Genomic DNA, 19185 nt, shown 5'->3' on the forward strand with positions numbered 1-19185 from the left:
AACTACACACACACACACACACAGATAGACACAGACACACACACACACACACACACACACACACACACACACACACACACACACACACACACACACACACACACACACACACACACACACACAGGCCTGACTTTAGACATGACGTGCTTCTGTTTGCCACATCCTGTTGGAACGTGTTGTAGGTCATCAATTGTCATGTCCTTCTTCACACATCTAACAGTAAGGAAGACAACACCCTACTGTGTTTGTGACAGATAGAGAGAGAGATAGAGAGATAGAGAGAGAGAGAGAGAGAGAGAGAGAGAGAGAGAGAGAGAGAGGGAAATGGAAAGAGATAGATGGGGGGAGAGAGAGAGAGAGAGAGATGGGGAGAGAGAGAGGGGAATGGAAAGAGATAGATGGTGAGAGCGACGACAGAGAGAGAGAGAGAGAGAGAGAGAGAGAACCAGACAGGGTGCATGGAGGGATAGGGGGAGAGAGAGAGAGAGAGAGAGTCATCAGCTGAGGCAGGAAGAAAGAGACCAGAGAGAGCTGCTGTTAATGAATGACTTTATTCATATAGAAAGTGTGCGTGTGTCTGTGTGTGTGCGTGCGCGCGCGTGTGTGCGTGCGCGCGCGCGCGTGTGTGTGTTTTAAAGACGGCATCTGCAAGAGAGACAGGATATGGACAGCAGTCAGTTTTCTGATATGTTCACCAGGCTTTTCAAAGAATAAAACGTCTTCTTTGAAATAGCAAAACTTAGAAGCAGTGTTGCCAGATTGGGCGGGTGCCCGACCAATTGGGCTACTTGGGATGAGCGTCTGCAGGTAAAAATCTGAAAAACGCCATTTGGCGTTTTTTTTTTCAAAGCCGTTTTGGGCCCATACATGTCAATGTAATTTGTTGAATTTGGGCGGAATTTAGCGCATTTTGGCAGTTTTTGAGAAGCTTTTGGGCGGGATTTAGTCAGACACATATGGCAACACTGCTTAGAAGTAATGAAGGGTCACCATTCATCTGTTTAGAAGGTGCAGGATTCAGTGGAAACATCTGTACGAAAAGGTGCAATCCACACACTTCGGGTCTTTTCTTCTGCAAAGCCAGTAAAAGATTTCCACAAAAAGACCTAAAGTGTGCAGATTGTCTCATTTTTGTACAGAAATAGCAAAATATTAAACACACTAGTTTGAGGAGGACATACTGTATACGGTATGTGACAGGACACAAACAAAAGAGGACATACACTGTGAGCAGAATTATTAGGCAAACATGCTTTTTGACCATATTGTCTTTTTCATGCATATTTTCAAACAGCAATCTATATGCACATGAAAACCTATTGGATCTAAGCATTCCAGGTGATGTATATTTGTGTAATAAATAATATGGGGGTGTTGTCGAAGGTGCCCAACACCTTATATCAGGTGTGCATAATTATTAGGCAACTTTGTTTTCTTTTGGGAAAACAACAACTGAACAAACTAACAAACCCTGAAAAGTATATAAACAATTTTGAAGTCTTCTAGAGGGATGCGGCTGTTTTGAAATATTGGTCAAGATATGATCAAAAAAATAGTTTGCCTAATAATTCTGCACACAGTGTAGAAAGGTGGTTGAGGAGCCTGTTCGGCAGACAGAACGTTGCAAGTTCAAGCCCCGCTCTGCCTGACCCCATCGATGTGTCCTTGAGCAAGATACTTAACCCCAAGTTGCTACTGGTGGCAGGGTGGTACCCTACGTGGCAGCCACTGCCACTGTTGTGTGAATGGGTGAATGTGAGGCATACAATGTAAAGCGCTTGGAGTGGGTGAATGTGAGGCATACAATGTAAAGCGCTTGGAGTGCTTGAAGGAGTGGAAAGGCGCTATCTAAATGCAGGCCATTTACCATTCACACATTCGGACACTCGGACAAGAACTGCCACTCATTTGTGAGGTGCAGAATGTGTACAGGCGATTCAGACCCAGCAGCAACTTAACAAACCAGCGAGATTGCCCGCTAACATATTAAACCTGGCATAGATAATGCCAGCAACTCTGTCTCTCATGTGTACCTCTCAAGTAACTGAGTCGCTTTGAGTGAAAGTGTCTGCCAGTGCCAAGTGTAATAATCTAACACTGTTATGAAAACCAAAAAAAGTGCAGCTGTTTGGGAAAGCCAGGCCTGGCCGGAATGTCTTCATGCCACCGAATGAATAACAAGAACTTAAAGAAGACAAAATCTGGAGTACCGTGCAAACTTTTTTATAAGGAAAATGAAGTTTGGCCTGGTGGTATCAAAATGTCGTTCCTTATTAAACACTGCCTCGTGTTTACGGGTCAATGAACGCATCTCAAGTGGGTTCCAGATCCACTATCATGTGTGACGTTCAGTGTCAGCTGAGGCCTATTATAATAAAATGGCATCGGTGGTGGCAACTCTGTCGCATGTCTACCTAAAGTAACTGAGTCACTTTGAGTGAAAGCGTTTGCTATGCATTATGATGTAACTTCTGTGACTGTGTTGAAAAGTGGGAAGAAATCACGGCAGCAATGTATCACTGTGTCATCAAAAGCTAAGAAAATCACATGAGTCACAGTCATCACAGATATCACAGTCACATTTTCTGCGCTTGGGTGGAGACGGGGGAGGGAGGAGGTATGGCGGTTCATGGTGAGTCTTTCATAGACGGGCAGCCAGTGTTGCCAGATTGGGCTGGTTCCCGCCCAATTAGGCTGCTTAGGATGGCAGTGTGCGGGTAAAAATGGCATTTAGCAGAAAAACCCGCCCACTTTTTGCCATGGAAATCAATAGAATTGGGCGGGATTTTGTGCTTCTAGGCGGGTTTTGAGCATTTTTTGGGCTGGAAATCCTCAGCCTCATCTGGCAACCCTGCGGGCAGCACCAAATCAGCTGCAGGTGCTGGAGCCAAAGCTGAAGCCGGTGTTGGAAGTGCATAGTTTCATCAAAACATCAAAGTGTCACCAAAGCAATCACAATAGTCACACTCGCCACAACGGTGACAATCACAGCCATCACAATCACAGATGTCACAGTCGCAATCACATCTTCTGCGTTACTGCGGTGGAGGTGGTGGTCGAGGAGGTACAACGGCGCCAGTTGGCAGATTATGGTGAGACTTTCATAGACTGGCAGCACAAAATCAACTGCTGGTGCTGAAGCCACTGTTGGAAGTGTATAGTTTACTGTGTCATCAAAGCAATCAATCACCTTTTCAGCGCTGAAGCCAGTGTTGGAAGTGCATCAAAACATCAAAGTGCCACCAAAGCAATCACAATAGTCACACTCGCCACAACGGTGACAATCACAGCCATCACAATCACAGATGCCACAGTCGCAGTCACATTTTCTGTGCTGCTGTGGAGAAGAGGGGGAGGGGAATGTATAGCCCCGGTTGGCAGTTTATAGTGAGTCTTTCATAGATGGGCAGCCGGTGCCAAAGCTGAAGCCAGTGTTGGAAGTGCAGATTTACTGTGTCATCAAAAGCCAAAGCAATCACATGAGTCACAATCGTCACAACAGTCACAGCCATCACAGTCACAGATATCCCAGTCACAGTCGCAGTCACATATGGGCTTGGGTTCTACAGCTGGGGCAGGAGGTATGTACGGTCCCGGTTGGCGCATTATGGTGAGCCGTTCATAGACAGGCTGGGCCACTGGAGCTGGAGCTGGCGGTGCCGGTGCCAGAGCTGGTGCCGGAGCAGGTGTTGCCGGTATGGCCGGTGCCGGTATTACTGGTACAGGTGTTGTTGGTGTGGCTGGTTGCTGTTTGTCGTTCTCAGTACTGGTGTACTGGATGAGGTACTCCGGGTAGACCTGGTTCCTCTCGAAGAGCACGTAGAGGCTGGGCCGCGCCTCGTCGTCCACGCAGCTGTCGTAGGAGGACGTCTTCCTGTCATCCTTAAAGGGCGGCGTGCTGAAGACGGCCCGTCCGAGAGCGGCATCCCCCACCAGCACCTAGAACAGAGTGAAGTGGGTAACACTTTACAATAACTATCCAAAAAAGCTTTATAAACACTTTATAAACTAGAATGGGCACTCGGTAGAGCGCAAACCTTCGCCTACGCCACTTATTTTTTTCTGGCCATCTTCAAAGTGTGGGGCATAACATTCTCCAAATTTTGGTGTTAGTTTCATTTAAATCGGACCGGAATATCGTAATATTACATTTTTGGCCCAGTCTTGACCTCTTATTCAATTCAGCATGCACACGTTCTTCTGGCATATAGTGCTTGGCAAAGAAAAATGTTTTTGACCTTTTCGTGACCTTGACCTTTGACCCAATCACTCCCAAAAAGTAATCGGTTGTTCCTTGGGTCATGACCAATCATCCCACTAAATGTCATAAAAATCGGCTCAATTTATGTTTTGACCTTTTCGTGACCTTGACCTTTGACCCAATCACTCCCAAAAAGTAATTGATTGTTCCTTGGGTCATGACCAATCATCCCACTAAATTTCATAAAAATCGGCTCAATTTACGTTTTTGACCTTTTCGTGACCTTGACCTGGACCTTTGACCCAATCACTCCCAAAAAGTAATCGATTGTTCCTTGGGTCATGAGCAATCATCCCACTAAATTTCATAAAAATCGGCTGAATGTATGTTTTTGACCTTTTCGTGACCTTGACCTTTAACCTTTCACCCAATCACTCCCAAAAACTAATCAATTGTTCCTTGGGTCATGACCAATCATCCCACTAAATTTCATAAAAATCGGCTCAGTTCTGTCTGAGTTATACGAAGTACAAACAAACATTTTGACCTTTTGACCTTTTCGTGACCTTTAGACCTTTTCGTGACCTTGACCTTTGACCCAATCACTCCCAAAAATGAATCGATTCTTCCTTGGCTCATGACCAATCATCCCACAAAATTTCATAAAAATCGGCTCAGTTTTGACTGAGTTAGACGAAGTACAAACAAACAAACAAACAAACAAACAAACAGACATTGACAAATAAATACACGGCGGGCAAAACATAACCTTCTGGCGAAGGTAATAATAATTAACTAATTATCAACAAAATGTTTATAAATGTTTATAAATGGGCAAGAAATACTATGTTAACACAACAGACACAGCACCGTCTTATCGGTCCTGGAAGTTCATTCTCCAAAGACCAGAAGGCGTGAAACCACATAAAACTCACACATTTAGAAGTTGATTCCCACTCCACTGTGCTGTCGTAGTTTGGTTCTTACTCATTTACAAGCATTTGTAAATGCGTTGTTAAATTTTAATTATAATTAAATGTTAATAAAGTGTTTATTAAGCTTTTTTGGGTAGTTATTGTAAAGTGTTACCGAGTGGAGTAATTGAAGTGGAGTAAAGGAAATAATTATGTCTAGCAGTGTACATAAATACACAAATGCAGTAGATACGAACCAGATAAATGTTATTGCACAACACCTTAAAGCTGTACTCTGCAGGATGGTGGTCAGAGTAGGTATTGCAAATATACTAATCAATGAAACTGTCTATTTCTGGAAATTCAAAATGGCAGACATGGGGAACATCCACCTTTTAACGTATTGAAAGTGCAATTTTCCCAGTCACAATGAAAACTTAGAAATTGATGGTGGTGGTAAGTATTTGTAGAAAAGATACCATTTGTGAATGGGCAGCATGAATTCTGGAAGTAAGATGCTTAAAATATTACACAGTGCACCTTTAAACATATAGAGTGCATTACAATATGCGACCTTGCCTCCTCCACTTGTGCTTGTCTCCTCGCCCCACCTCCTGGCCCCTCCTCCGTGGAGAAACCGATAAAGTTTCCCAGCTATCAGCCTAGCCACAATAACTTTTGAGGGACTGTTTTTCATTCACCATCCCAATTGCAAATGAGAAGAAGGCTTTACAATGGAGCTTTTGCAAGATATTGAAATATAATACTGTGGTCAGTGATGCCATCATGACATATTACATCCTGGTACAAGGAGACAAGCACAAGTGGAGGAGGCAAGGTTGCATATTGTAACGCACTGAGAAACATAAACATACCTGGCAGAGGAAGAGGAAGCGCACCACTTCATGTTGATCCGTGTACTTGTGAGCGCATGAGGCGTCACAATAAAAGTAGCTGCCTGGAAAAGTAAAAATTAAAAGTCTGTTATTGATGTAATAATGCAATTATTGAAAGTGAAGACATACATTCCGTGAAAAGTAGCTGCCTGGTTTACTTACTACCCAGGTATAAGATATAATTGTGGAACTGTACTTAGTAATTCGTTTTAAATTACTTAAGGGCTAAGGGGACACTAGCCACTGATGAACATGTAGAGAAAGGTAAGGATGGGGATTCGAACCAGCAACCCTCTGATTTTAAGACCACCTCCCTAAGTCTTTCTTTGGTTTTAGTAAACGCACACCGTGTGAGGTGCGCACGGCGGTCAATAATAAACTTTGAAGTACATGCAGTATATTTAATGAGACCAACATTTCGGATGATGACCCTGATCGAAGTTCTGAGTGTGTGATGACCATTGTTTTCCTAAGACCACCTCCCTAATCACTACTAGGCCACGCCTGCCTCACCTGTTCACCTTTGAGACCACCTCCCTAACCACTAGACTACCAAGGAGAGTAGAGACAGGAGGGCTTACTGACGTCATAACAGCGTAGTACCAAATGATGGCGAGGGGAGTACGGAAATTTTACTCTTCTTCCACGGTCAGTATTGGAAGCATCAGGGAAGCATGCAATGCCACTTCCGCGAGGGTCGAAGTGTGGAACAGGTCATAGGACAGCGTGAATGTTTGTTAGCTGTCCTTATATACTACCAGCAATTACTGCTGACCAACAGCTGCAGCTTATTTGGCCACAAATTATCCATCATGGTGTCGCTCCCACTGACCATGCAAAAAGGAGTATGGAAATTGTATCCATCGCACCCACTGACCAATGACCATGCGCAAGGGAGTTAATTTCCCATCCACTCGTGTCCTCAGGCAACGCCCCCATACTACACCGTGGACAATGCATTTCCCCCCGAGAGATTGTTCTTCTGTGTCGAGTTTCTTTGCCACTTCTAGGCCACGGCCAAAGAGGCTTGAGACATAACAGCGTAGTACAAAATGATGGCGAGGGGAGTACGGAAGTGTTATTTGCTATGTGTACATGATGTTTTTGAATCGGATCTAATAGATCGGATTTAAGTAGATCGGATTAAGACTTATTTTGTGACGTGTATACATGGCAATTTCACTTAAATGCGATTAAACGTCTGGGGAAAATAAAGCATTGCGATTGGACTGAGGACGCACGTGCTGAGTGAGCCAAATAAGGCGTGGGGGCGTGGTCGCCAAACCTCCGGGGAACTACTGGGACACAAGCTTATCTTCAGCCCGAAAATGAATTCCCTCAGTGGACTCAAGGCTGGTAAAATCCCCTTTGGGTCTGGTTCTTTCAAATGCTAGTTAGCACCCTCCTAGCTTAGAAAAACGAACTGGTGAAAGGGTGATGTGGAGTAACTTTGTTGTGCTTAATTACTTCGTGGGGCACTTTTACATCAATATATGGAAGCCACAACATTTATAGTCGCTTAGGGACTTTAAATTAAGCAAAACTTTCATGTGAAAATCAACAGGAAGTGCCGCCATCTTTTTTCTCACTGACAAAGAGCACGGGCTCTTGGCGCCATCGTGTGGTCAACGAGCATGCGTGGAACGACCGGATTTATTGTAATTCTGATTAAAAGGTTACATGACAGAGGAACGTGTTTAATCGGATTTAAAAGAGGAATAAACCACCCACTTTAATCGGACTTAAGTTTAAATCGGAATAAACTTAAATCCTGTTCGGTAAGTGTTTACATGATGTTTTTAAAGTGGAATTAAGTTTTAATGAGATTTAAAGTGAGTTAAATCGGATTTAAATGCCTCATGTAAACGTACCAATTCACTGTGGAACAGGTCATAGGACAGCGTGAATGTCTGTCAGCTGTCCTTAATTACCCCCAGCAATTACTGCTGACCAACAGCTGCCATTAATTGGCCACAAATTATCCATCATGGTGTCGCCCCCACTGACCATGTGCAAGGGAGTACGAAAATTGTATCCATCGCACCCACTGACCAATGACCATGCGCAAGGGAGTTAATTTTCCATCCACTCGTGTCCTCAGGCAACGCCCCCGTACTACACCGTGGCCAATGCATTTCCCCCCGAGAGATTGTTCTTCTGTGTCGAGTTTCTTTGCCACTTCTAGGCCACGGCTGCCTCACCTGTCCCGAAGCGCGTGTCCTGCAGGCCGTTGACGCGCCAGTCGATGTTCATGTGGCAGATGGTGTCTATGTACTCCGCCTTGGCCCCGTGGAACAGCTGTTTCACACACACCTCCCCCCCAGCCTCGTTCTTCATCTGATTCCTCTGGCTGAAATACACACACACACACACACACACACACACACACACACACACACACACACACGCATCATCAATGGGACAGATGACTACCAACTCTACAGTACTGAATATCTACAGTATTACTGGGTCTCAAGTGACCCACTTGTGCACTTCGGGCACTATGTTTCAGTGTGTAACTAATACGGCATACGCACTGAAACATGAACACTGAAGGGCACAAGTGGGCCATTTGAGATCCAGCATATCAACGCAGTCTCACCCCAAGTAGTCAATTTCTGATTACCTTGGACCAGACGGCAATTTTTGATGTCTTGGGTATTCCTTCCACGTCACATTTTGACTATGTGGCCTAACCCTAAACCTATCCCTGAACCTAACCTCAATGACGTTATGCTGCCACAAGGGGGCGACTTTGAGGACATAGTCAAAATGTGACGTGGAAGGAATACCCAAGACGTCAAAAATTGCAGTCTTGGGGTGTCAAAAATTGAGTAGTCAAAAATTGACTACTTGGGGTGAGACTGTGTAGAGCATATATATACATTATCTATGAATATTTCTGTCTGAAATACCCCTTGTAAAAACATGTGGGCCCATCAATTGTGCTGTGTTGACGAGACAGTGTGTCCAAACTTTTGGACTATACTGTATAATGTCTTTGCTGTTTAAGTTCCTTTTTGGTAAGTCAATTTTTATAAGCAGCATTCCCATGTTAATACGATAGTCTTGGTGTCCGGTGATCCTTCTTGTTTACTGTGGATTACTGATGACTGCACATCACCAGCACCTGGAACCTCGCTGTGCATAGAAGTTTCAGATCTTTGAACACCATAGTCTTGGCTTTACGTGCACGTACTGTAAATAAGCATTTTAATAGGAGAGCATATATAGTGTAAATATAGTGTACTTACAGCATGAAGAACCGCCAGAGCTTGAGGTTCTGTATTCTCTCCATGCTCTTCACTCTTCTCACTCCTCCTGCCATTTTGTCGGCACCTTTCTTCTCCATGCCCCCCATGGTGCTGTTGAAGCGGTGCAGTACTCTCTTGTACTCCGGGGATGTGGCGGGCAACTGGACTCTCTGCGGGGAAAAGGAGATCAAAACAGAGAGAAATTGTTGTGCAGTGGTTCTCAAAACAAAAGTCATGCCCATCAACACCAAAGCACCAACAACTGTATCAATAGAGAACCACACCTTGGAAAACACAAACAGTTTCATATACCTGGGAAGCACCATTCATAATGATGGGGGAACCAGTGAAGATATCCAGAACCGGATCAACAATACAAAGCACAGGCAAGCTTCACAAGATTAAAGGGCTCTACATACTTAATGTGCGCACTTTGGCGCATTTGGCGCGAGAACCATTAAAATGTGGCAGACTATTCATAGTCAAAAGCGCCATTAACAGGCTTTCGCTTGCATTTTTGGAAGTGTGCCCTCTGCTGTTCATGAGAGAAACGGCAGCATCTTTCGCAACTCGCAGCGTGAGTTCAGATGTATAAACATAGAAAGCCAAACACAGCTGCTGTAGGGCTACTGAAACGTCTGACTTATGACTTACCACAATGAAACATAGATTTGTTTCACTGAACAACATTTAAGGGAGAAGATAAAATAATTCTCTAGGACATTATATTATCCTTTAAATGATGCAGGGTCCATTCTGTAGTAGCCTACAGTAGCTGTAGCCTCTCTTCGCAACTCCTGCTTTGTCTGCCTACCTACATGGTCGCTGGTGGCGCACACCAAGTTACAAACAATGTGGGGTGCACGACCTCGCGCGTGGCAGCTTGCGGAGGGGCGTGTGACGTCATTTTGAGCGCACGCCATCGTCGCGAGGGAGGTATGAATGAGGTTAGCGCCAGTTACGCTAAGTATGAATCCGCCTTTAAGGAAGGTATGGAACTCAAAACAATACAGCAACAAAACAAAATTCCGACTCTACCAAAGCTGCGTCATATCTACTCTGCTATATGGTGCAGAATGCTGGAAAACAACTGAAGGCGACCTGCACAAACTCTCCACCTTTCATACATCATCCCTGCGGAAAATCATAGCATCTACTGGCCCAAAAACATCTCCAATGCAATCCCAAGAGTCACATTACACTGGACCGCAGAAAGGCAAAAGGAAGAAAGAGTGGCCTAAAATAATATGATGCCGCACCATTGAGAAGAAGCTCCAGCAGCACCATCAAAGCTTGGGGACAATCGAGAAGTTGGCTACAGACAGTTCAAAGTGGAGAGACTTTATAAGTAAATAAGTAAGTAAGTGGTTCTCAACCTTTTTCCCTTTTCTTTTTTTAAAATAAATGCCCACTTGACCTCGTCATGAGTGATCTCATCAGAAACCTGCCAACTCCCCCCTTAGTATTAAGAAAATTATAAAATAGACTAATGCTTCCCATTTATTACTGAGGGCTGTTGTTGAAAAACACTATCATATTGAGACATTCAGTATGGACTTCATAATAATTGATACAGTAGTTGCCAGTAATTGCTTTGTACTTCAATACAAAATGATTGTAACATGTAATTTTGATAATATTCTATTCTTCCACCAGATAGCGTTTCAAATTCATCTAAACTCCATGCATGATATTTGAGAATATAATCGCTATCCAGCAGAAACTTCATATCTCCACTATGTTTTACAATTATTTGTTCTTCATTCATTATAAAATATATTATAAAAGGCACAAAATATATCATGAAATAAAATCAGTACTATATGTATGCATGATAAATAATCGGTTAACCGACTGTAATGTTGGAATGTTTATTTCTTAAAGAAAATAGTGATTTTAAATAAAATAATAATGAAGAAAAGAGAAGCGATACACAAGGTGTCTGCTGGATAGCAACGATATGTAAGAAGTCAATCCTGGACCCTACCTCGTACCCTGTACCAGGAAGTAAGGAGCGGTCCCAGTGTTCCGGAATGGAGCTCAGGAAGTTAGGCTGCAACCTTTTGGCATATTTCTCACTGCAAGAAAAAAACACATGGTAAGAATAACTTAAAAAAAATAATGTGTGTGTGGTATTTCCAGAAGATAACCACTGTAATACAGTATGTAATGTGTATTTTGAAAATAAAACGGCTTCCTTTGTAGAGCGCCTACCCAGTATGTTAGCATGCTTTGCCAAATATGACAACTTTCCAGATGACTGAAGTCAAAGACGCTTCATTTTAAACTGCAGAGTTTCATTTTGGAGCTTGAGGAAGTTTCACCTTTCAATATTTGGGAACAAAGGTTAAAAGCCTTCAAGTTCCAAAATAAAGGGGTTATTTATCTTTTTTTTTTTTTTTAAACCTCATTTTCAAAAGTTCTGCATGGTATTCATATACAGAGTCCTGTGGGTGTTTCATGATTGCTGTGCTTAGGGGGGTGCGTGACTTACGAGACTTTTTGCACGTCTGCATGAGAGAAGAACACGGGACGCCTCCTGACCAGCCTCATCATACCACTGGCCATATTGGTCTGGATGAACTCTGGAAAGGTCAAGGTTAGAGGTCAAAGGTCAGTGGTGAGGGGTGCCCATGGGAACCCTGCAGGTTTGAATCAGGCCTCAGTTATATCCGAACCATATAGGTAATTCCCTAACCCTATGGGTAATTTCCCAACCCTCTGGGTCATTTGCCAACCCTATGGGTCATTTCCCAACCCTCTGGGTCATTTGCCAACCCCCTGAGTCATTTTGCAAACCTATTGGTCATTTCCCAACCCTCTGGGTAATTTCCCAACCCTCTGGGTCGTTTTGCAAACCTATGGGTAATTTCCCAACCCTCTGGGTCATTTGCCAACCCCCTGAGTCATTTTGCAAACCTATTGGTCATTTCCCAACCCTCTGGGTCATTTCACAACCCTCTGGGTCATTTTACAAACCTATGGGTCATCACCTAACCCTCTGGGTCATGGGTTTATCCTATGGTTCATGTTTTGTTTACAACTTTTGTTAATATATGTTGCCAAAGTTTTAATAAAGCTTTTTAATGCACAGTTATTCTTATGTTACCCTGCCACTCACCTATGAAGTTGAGTGTGTAGACATTCTCCCCGCTGGCGAAGTTGAAGGACTGCACTCCTTCCTGCAGTTTCTGCTCCAGTTTCTCACTCGTTATGGATGTGCTCTTTGGGTTCTCTTTCTGTTAGAAAAAAAACAACAACAAATTAACACCTTTGTGCAAAGTTGTGAACTTATTGTCACCAAACGTTTACTGACCAAGTCCCAGTGTGTTGAAAGTCTAAATGGATACGCCACTCCCAGGTCAAATTGAGGGTCTTCCCACAGTCGAGACTCTCCACTTGTAAAAAGGGTGTATGGAAGCTGTTTTTATTGGTAAACTTGTGTATGTAAACTGTTTTTTAGACTTGTTTATGTAAGCTGTTGTTCTTACTGGTAAAGTGGTGCATGTTAACTTTATTTTACTGGTGAAGTGGTGTATGTAAACTGGTCTTACTGGCGGTCAGTGCTCCCTCTACTGGTAGACTCATGTATGTAAACTGTACACTCTCCACAGTACACTCTCCACTGGTAGACTGGTGGACTGTACTAACTGTTTCTGTTTCTACTTGTTGACTGTTGCCTTTTTTCTTCTTCTTTGTTTTCAACCACTGGTTTGTGGTCTTCCTGGTAAACTGGTGTATCAAAATTGGTCTGACTCGTCAAGTGGCAAATGTAAAGTGCTGAGTGATAATGTTAAGTGGTCTTACCAGCCGTCGGTAGGCTACTCTCTCCACTAGTAGATTTGTGGATGTAAACAGATAGACATCATGAATTTAATACAACTTGTCTTACTGTCGGTCTATACTCTCTCCTCTGGGAAACGAGTGCCTGTAAACTGGTCTTAGCGGTGGTCGGTACTGCCTCCACTGGTAGACTTGTGTATGTAAACTGTTTTAACAGTTAGACATGAATTGATTACAAATGGTCTTACCGTGGGTCGGTACTCCCTCCACGTGTCCTCCGCCAGTTCCCAATACCAGGCCCATTGGGTTACCAGCTCAGAGGCCGTCAGGAACGCTGGAGACGACACCGAGAGACGACGCACCTCATCCATCCCGCTCAGGAACAACCCGAAATCCACTGAGGGAGTCCCATCACTACAGACCATATGAGAAAGAGAGGGGGGGAGAGAGAGAGAGAGAGAGAGAGAGAGAGAGAGAGAGAGAGAGAGAGAGAGAGAGAGAGAGAGAGAGAGAGAGGGAGGGAGGGAGAGAGAGAGAGATATCGAGAGAGAGAGAGAGAGAGAGATATCGAGAGAGAGAGAGAGAGAGAATGACTTGGAAGTAAGGAAAGGAGGTCACTTGCGCTCTAGCTTTCTTGGTGCTCACAGTCTGGGACTGTATTCAGTTTGGAGTAAGCTGGTCCACTTCAAAGGAGACTGGGCCAAGGACGACTGGAGCACACAGGATACGTTTTTCTGATTTTATTGTGGTGCGAGCATGTGCAAGCTCCTTTGAAGTGGACCTTCTTGCTCCAAAATGACTTGGAAGTGTTGTTACTCACTTGGCCAATGTCAAAAACGTAATGTATATAGATTAAGTTATAAACTTACTGGGTTGTTTTGGCTGAGTTGCAATAGTGACCATTTTATAAACTCACTGTGTGGTTTTGGCTGAGTTGCAATAGTGATCATTTTATAAACTCACTGTGTGGTTTTGGCTGAGTTGCAGTAGTCTCTCTCTATGTCCTCGTTGTTTGGGAGTGCGCTCCAGGTCTTCCCCTCCTTCCGCTGCCAGAGGTAGGGCACCCGGCTATGGGCTTTACCACACAGGGCTGTGGAGGAGGAACACACACACACATGGAGGAGGAGGAGGAGGAGGAGGAGGAGGAGGAGGAGGAGGAGGAGGAGGAGGAGGAGGAGGAGGAGGAGACATTTTGTTGTTATTATTATTATTGTTGTTGTTGTTTTTGTTGTTGTTGTTATTGTCCTATTTTTGCTGATAGTAGCAGTAGTAGTATGTTAATATTAGATAGGTTGTCAGAGAGACATCCAAACAGATTTGTGCACACACACTCACACGCCCACACGCGCGTGCGTGTGTACACACACACACACACACACACACACACACACACACACACACACACACACACACACACACACACACACACACACACACACACACACACACACACACACACACACACACACACACACACACACACACACACACACGTGAAGGTGTTGTTCTCACCTGGGTCACTGCAGCGATAAATGAGGTATAGGTGACAGAGCTCATCACTTCCTATAACAGGAGATAAACAAACAAATAAAAGCAAATTTTCTTATGAAAATAAACAAATTAATTTCACTATACCACTGAACTTTACGAAAATGCATAAAACACATACCGTTCAAAATGCAGTAGAAATTAAACAACACTTAGTGTTGACTTAACATCTTCTAGAGAGATCGCTAAAGGTCATCTCCCTGGGATCTTCACTGCAGAAAATGGATTTCATTTGATTGTTTGGTGAAGCTTAAAAACAATAGTCTGAGATTAGATTACCTGCGTTGTCTGGCTTGAATGGAAGGGCATTATTGCTCCTGGCTTGTCTGAGTCTTCCATGTGCCTTTTATGGAAAGAAATCCATGCAGTATTAGCAGAGACCTACAGGGGGTGCTGTGGTGCAGCACACTAAATTTCCCTCTTCACTCTCTCTGTCGTAATGACCATTTTCATGTGACATCAGATACCTTCGATTCAATGTATTTGAAGCAGGAAAGGTAACATCTGGTGGCATTAGACATAAACTTTACTCCACTCCACTGTTTCTAGTGAAATTTCCCATAGATTATCCAGAACTTGTCTGACATTGCGATGAAAAAGGCTAATTGAGGAAACAAAGCCCTAACAAATAAAAAACAGATCAAGACTACAGATCAACAACGTGCACAACAGACCAGTGTGCACATTTTACAGCACTTCTGTTCTAATAATGTCAACCATTACAACACAATACAAATAATTACATATACAAGCAAACTAACAGCATCTGTGGGACTGTGACAGCAGGGTAAAAGTATGTAGAAAAGCATCACTTCCTCTATGTAATGTACTCCACACAGACACACACACATACACATACACACACACACACACACACACACACACACATACACACACAAACACACACACACACACACACACACACACACACACACACACACACACACACACACACACACACACACACACACACACACACACACACAGTATGCTAGGCTTCAGTCTTACCCGTCGAGGTGCTGGTTCAGGAGTGTGTAAGGGCAGTGGGGGCATAGTGGGCCCTCTGTAAATGTCAGTGTGTGTTTGGGGGGCGTGAGGTGGCTCCGTGTGTGTTTGAGGGGCGTAAGGGGGCTCAGTGTGTGTTTGGAGGGTGTCAGAAGGCTCATGGTGTGTTTGGGGGGCGTGAGGTGGCTCCGTGTGTGTTTGAGGGGCGTAAGGGGGCTCAGTGTGTGTTTGGAGGGTGTGAGGCTGGTCATTGTTGTCTTGGAGGGTGTGAGGAGGGTCAGCGTGTGTTTTGGGGGGTGCGGGGGGCGTGCGAGGTGGGGGCTCGTCCTGGGATAGGAGGACGTAGATCTCATGTTCCTTCAGACCAATCAGGCCATGCTCCTTTAAGACCCACAGGTTATGGGTGGAGTGCAGATCATGAGAATAGGGACATCTGCGAAGATGATAAATATATAAATGAATAATAAACAATATTACACATGCTAATATCAGACCATGCTCCTTCAACACCCACAGGCTATGGGTGGAGTCAAGATCATGAGAAATGACTCTGAAATTATCGTACATTGTGTTTTTTAATCGTACAAAGGATAAAATGGACAAAATTATAGTACACATCTGGCAACACTGTACAAAAACAACAACAAAGGCGACAGCAGAGGTAACTATAACAACAACAACACAACACCAACAGGCAGCAGTCTACTTACACCATGTGACCCATATCTTATCAAGATCACATTCCTCACCAGCATATAACCTGGAATGCTTCCTCCTCAGAAGCTGCTATGCTATGCTATGCTATGTATTGGTGTGTGTGTGTGTGTGTGTGTGTGTGTGTGTGTGTGTGTGTGTGTGTGTGTGTGTGTGTGTGTGTGTGTGACTGTGTGTGTGCGCGCGCGCGTGAGAAAGAAAGAGCGTGTGAGAGACAGAAAGAAAGAGTGTGAGAAGAGAGAGAGAGAGAGAGATAGAGAGAGAGTATTGACAACGTGTCTTGTTTGTGGTTTATTGCTTGTTTGTTTCTGTAGATTTGAATCTATAGCCATTCTTTGTTTGTTTGTTTGTTTGTGTGCATGTGCGTGTGACTTTTAGCTTGTATGTGTGTGTGTGTGTGTGTGTGTGTGTGTGTGTGTGTGTGTGTGTGTGTGTGTGTGTGTGTGTTGGTCCTACCCAGGGTCTTCGCAGATGCCCACCATGTAATCTTCACACATGTGCAGGTTGTGTGTGTGTGTGTGTGTGTGTGTGTGAGTGTGTGTGTGTCTGTCTGTGTGAGAGATGTTTAGTGTGTGTGTGTGTGTGTGTGTGTGTGTGTGTGTGTGTGTATGTGTATCCATCTTACCCAGGGTCTTCGCAGATGCCCACCATGTAATCTTCACACATGTGCAGGTTGTGGCATCCTGTGCAGTCCAGCTCCTCACACAGCGAGAGGCTACACCTGGCCCTGACGAACACACGACCACCCAAACATACCTACACACACACACACACACATACACACACACACACACACACACACACACACACACACACACACACACACACACACACACACACACACACAGGTAAGAAGGTCACACAGAGAGAGGCTACACCTGGCCCTCACAAACACCCGACACACATACAAGAAAAAATTGTATTATTCTACCAGTCACACAGACACAAACACCCGACCATCTAAACACACCTGAGGGAAGCACACACACACGCACGCACACACACGCACACACACACACACACACACACACACACACCACAAACACACACACACACACACACACACACACACACACACAGACACACACACACACAAAAGTCTTAATATTCTACCAGTCACACAGCAAGAGGTTACACCTGGCCCTCACAAACACCTAAATGCACATGAGAGAAAACACACACACACACCAGTGTTTCCCACAGAACTTTTGAAACTATGGGGGCAGCCAGGATTTTTTTTGTCCGGGGGGGGGGGGGGGGGGGGGGGGGGGTGTCTTTTCACGGGTCTTTTGGGGGGGGGGAGGGTGGTTATTCACGCAGTGTAAATGCAAAATGGCAAAACAATGAGTACAGTATGACATTGGCGCATGGAGAAACTATAGGCCTACACCTACATTTCAGCCATTTATATTTTGAGAAATAAGGCTACATAATACACATGCAGGGGTCTATGTAATGAAAAAAATAATAAAACAAAATAGGAGCAGAGATAAGAATTTAAGAATGCTGTGAAATTGTTAACGCATAAACAAAAGGGTCTAAGAGGGTAGGCTATGCATTTTCCCCACACACACATTCTACATGAGGGGTGCTGGTCACAGGGCCAGTTTTTCAAAATTCCTCCCATTAAAAGGGCTGAACAACATATTACACATTTATGTCTATATTCATTTCAATATGCAGCCCAATGTCTCCTCTGCCTTGTCAATGAAGGCCTGTCACCTAACTCATTACAACTGTAAAACAAAGCCTGGGGAGTGTTAGTAAACTCATCCCAACTGTCCCTTCTCGGAAGGTTTTTTTTTTTATTGCTCCCAAACCCAAGTTAACTACAACAACTTGACAAGGCTTTTGATCCCTCTCTCTTTCAAGCACTTGTGGTTTTCTCTATAGGATGTATTTACTCCAGGAGGAAAATGCGAAGGAAATCGTAATTGAAATCGCTTTTAACAAACACGGAAATCGTAAAAAAAAAAAAAAAAAAAAAAAAAAAAAACATTTTCGGAAACTATGGCGGCCAAATTTAAACTATGGCGGGCCGCCATAGTTTCCTCAATGTATGGGAAACACTGCACACACACACACACACACATGCAAGCAGGCACACACACACACACAGACACACTGACACACACAAACACACGAGTAAGCAAAAGTCTTATTATTCTACCAGTCAAAAGAGTGTGTGTTAGACATGGCCCTTAAGAACAGCTGACCACCCAAACATACACACACACACACACACACACACAGGTAAGCGAAAGTCTTAATATTCTACCAGTCACATAACGAGAGGTTAGAACTGGCCCTTACGAACAGCCGACCACCAACACACACAGACACACACACACACACGCACGCACTCCACGCACACACCTCAGCGAAGGTATTTGGATTACGTGCGATAACACTCTTGACCTCCTTCAGAGATGCGATATTCTTCAGGTCTTTACTCTATCATGCACACACACAAACACACACCCACACACAGGGCTCCTGTACCTCAGCGAACTTGTCAGGGTTGTGTGCGATGATGGTCTTGACACACACACACACACACTCCACAATATCACACACACACACACACACACACACACACACACACACACACACACACACACACACACACACACACACACACACACACACACACACACACACGCGCACAGGGCTCCTGTACCTCAACAAACTTGTCAGGGTTGCGTGTGATGATGTTCTTGACCTCCTGCAGGGGTGCGATGTTCTCCAGGTCCTCGTACAGTATCATGCCTCCCTTGCTGCAGATCGCCCTGACGATGTCCAGCTTCTCCATGCTGACTGGCGCAGCTGGGTGTGTGTGTGTGTGTGTGTGTGTGTGTGTGTGTGTGTGT

General features: G+C 44.2%; 2 protein-coding genes and 1 long non-coding RNA gene across 3 annotated transcripts; all 3 read right to left on the reverse strand.

Moving 5' to 3' along the window:
- Positions 1 to 1503: 1503 nt before the first annotated feature.
- Positions 1504 to 13456, reverse strand: LOC134464705 (protein mono-ADP-ribosyltransferase PARP12-like). The gene is made up of 8 exons (XM_063218062.1): positions 13297 to 13456; positions 12387 to 12504; positions 11760 to 11850; positions 11253 to 11343; positions 9266 to 9435; positions 8213 to 8361; positions 5991 to 6073; positions 1504 to 3939 (listed from the first exon to the last, which is right to left on the reverse strand). The coding sequence occupies exons 1-8, from the start codon at positions 13417 to 13419 to the stop codon at positions 3460 to 3462; spliced, it is 1305 nt and encodes a 434-aa protein (XP_063074132.1). The 5' UTR covers positions 13420 to 13456; the 3' UTR covers positions 1504 to 3459.
- Positions 13457 to 14007: 551 nt separating this feature from the next.
- LOC134464311 (zinc finger CCCH-type antiviral protein 1-like) lies at positions 14008 to 15683 on the reverse strand. The gene is made up of 4 exons (XM_063217777.1): positions 15605 to 15683; positions 14876 to 14939; positions 14561 to 14611; positions 14008 to 14138 (listed from the first exon to the last, which is right to left on the reverse strand). Exons 1-4 carry the CDS (start codon positions 15647 to 15649, stop codon positions 14008 to 14010), a joined length of 291 nt encoding a protein of 96 aa, XP_063073847.1. The 5' UTR covers positions 15650 to 15683.
- A 109-nt stretch (positions 15684 to 15792) lies between these two features.
- Positions 15793 to 18857, reverse strand: LOC134464706 (uncharacterized). Its single transcript, XR_010038037.1, has 3 exons — positions 18818 to 18857; positions 16941 to 17071; positions 15793 to 16034 (listed from the first exon to the last, which is right to left on the reverse strand). It is a non-coding gene; the product is annotated as an uncharacterized LOC134464706 (long non-coding RNA).
- Positions 18858 to 19185: the final 328 nt, after the last annotated feature.

The sequence above is a fragment of the Engraulis encrasicolus genome, chromosome 15 (assembly GCF_034702125.1).
Source record: "Engraulis encrasicolus isolate BLACKSEA-1 chromosome 15, IST_EnEncr_1.0, whole genome shotgun sequence".
Classification (NCBI taxonomy): domain Eukaryota; kingdom Metazoa; phylum Chordata; class Actinopteri; order Clupeiformes; family Engraulidae; genus Engraulis; species Engraulis encrasicolus.

Bases quoted from the DNA above. Each gene is read 5' to 3' on its own strand.
- LOC134464311 (XM_063217777.1), bottom strand. From the start codon at position 15,649: ATGCCCCCACTGCCCTTACACACTCCTGAACCAGCACCTCGACGG. The intron at 14,940-15,604 runs GTAAGACTGAAG...TTTCCATAAAAG, and splicing joins CTGAACCAGCACCTCGACGG to GCACATGGAAGACTCAGACA. The intron at 14,612-14,875 runs GTAATCTAATCT...CTCCTGTTATAG, and splicing joins ATTCAAGCCAGACAACGCAG to GAAGTGATGAGCTCTGTCAC.
- LOC134464705 (XM_063218062.1), bottom strand. From the start codon at position 13,419: ATGGATGAGGTGCGTCGTCTCTCGGTGTCGTCTCCAGCGTTCCTGACG. The intron at 11,344-11,759 runs GTAAGTCACGCA...TTTTTCTTGCAG, and splicing joins GCAGACGTGCAAAAAGTCTC to TGAGAAATATGCCAAAAGGT. The intron at 9,436-11,252 runs GTAGGGTCCAGG...TTTTCCCCGCAG, and splicing joins TTCCTGGTACAGGGTACGAG to AGAGTCCAGTTGCCCGCCAC.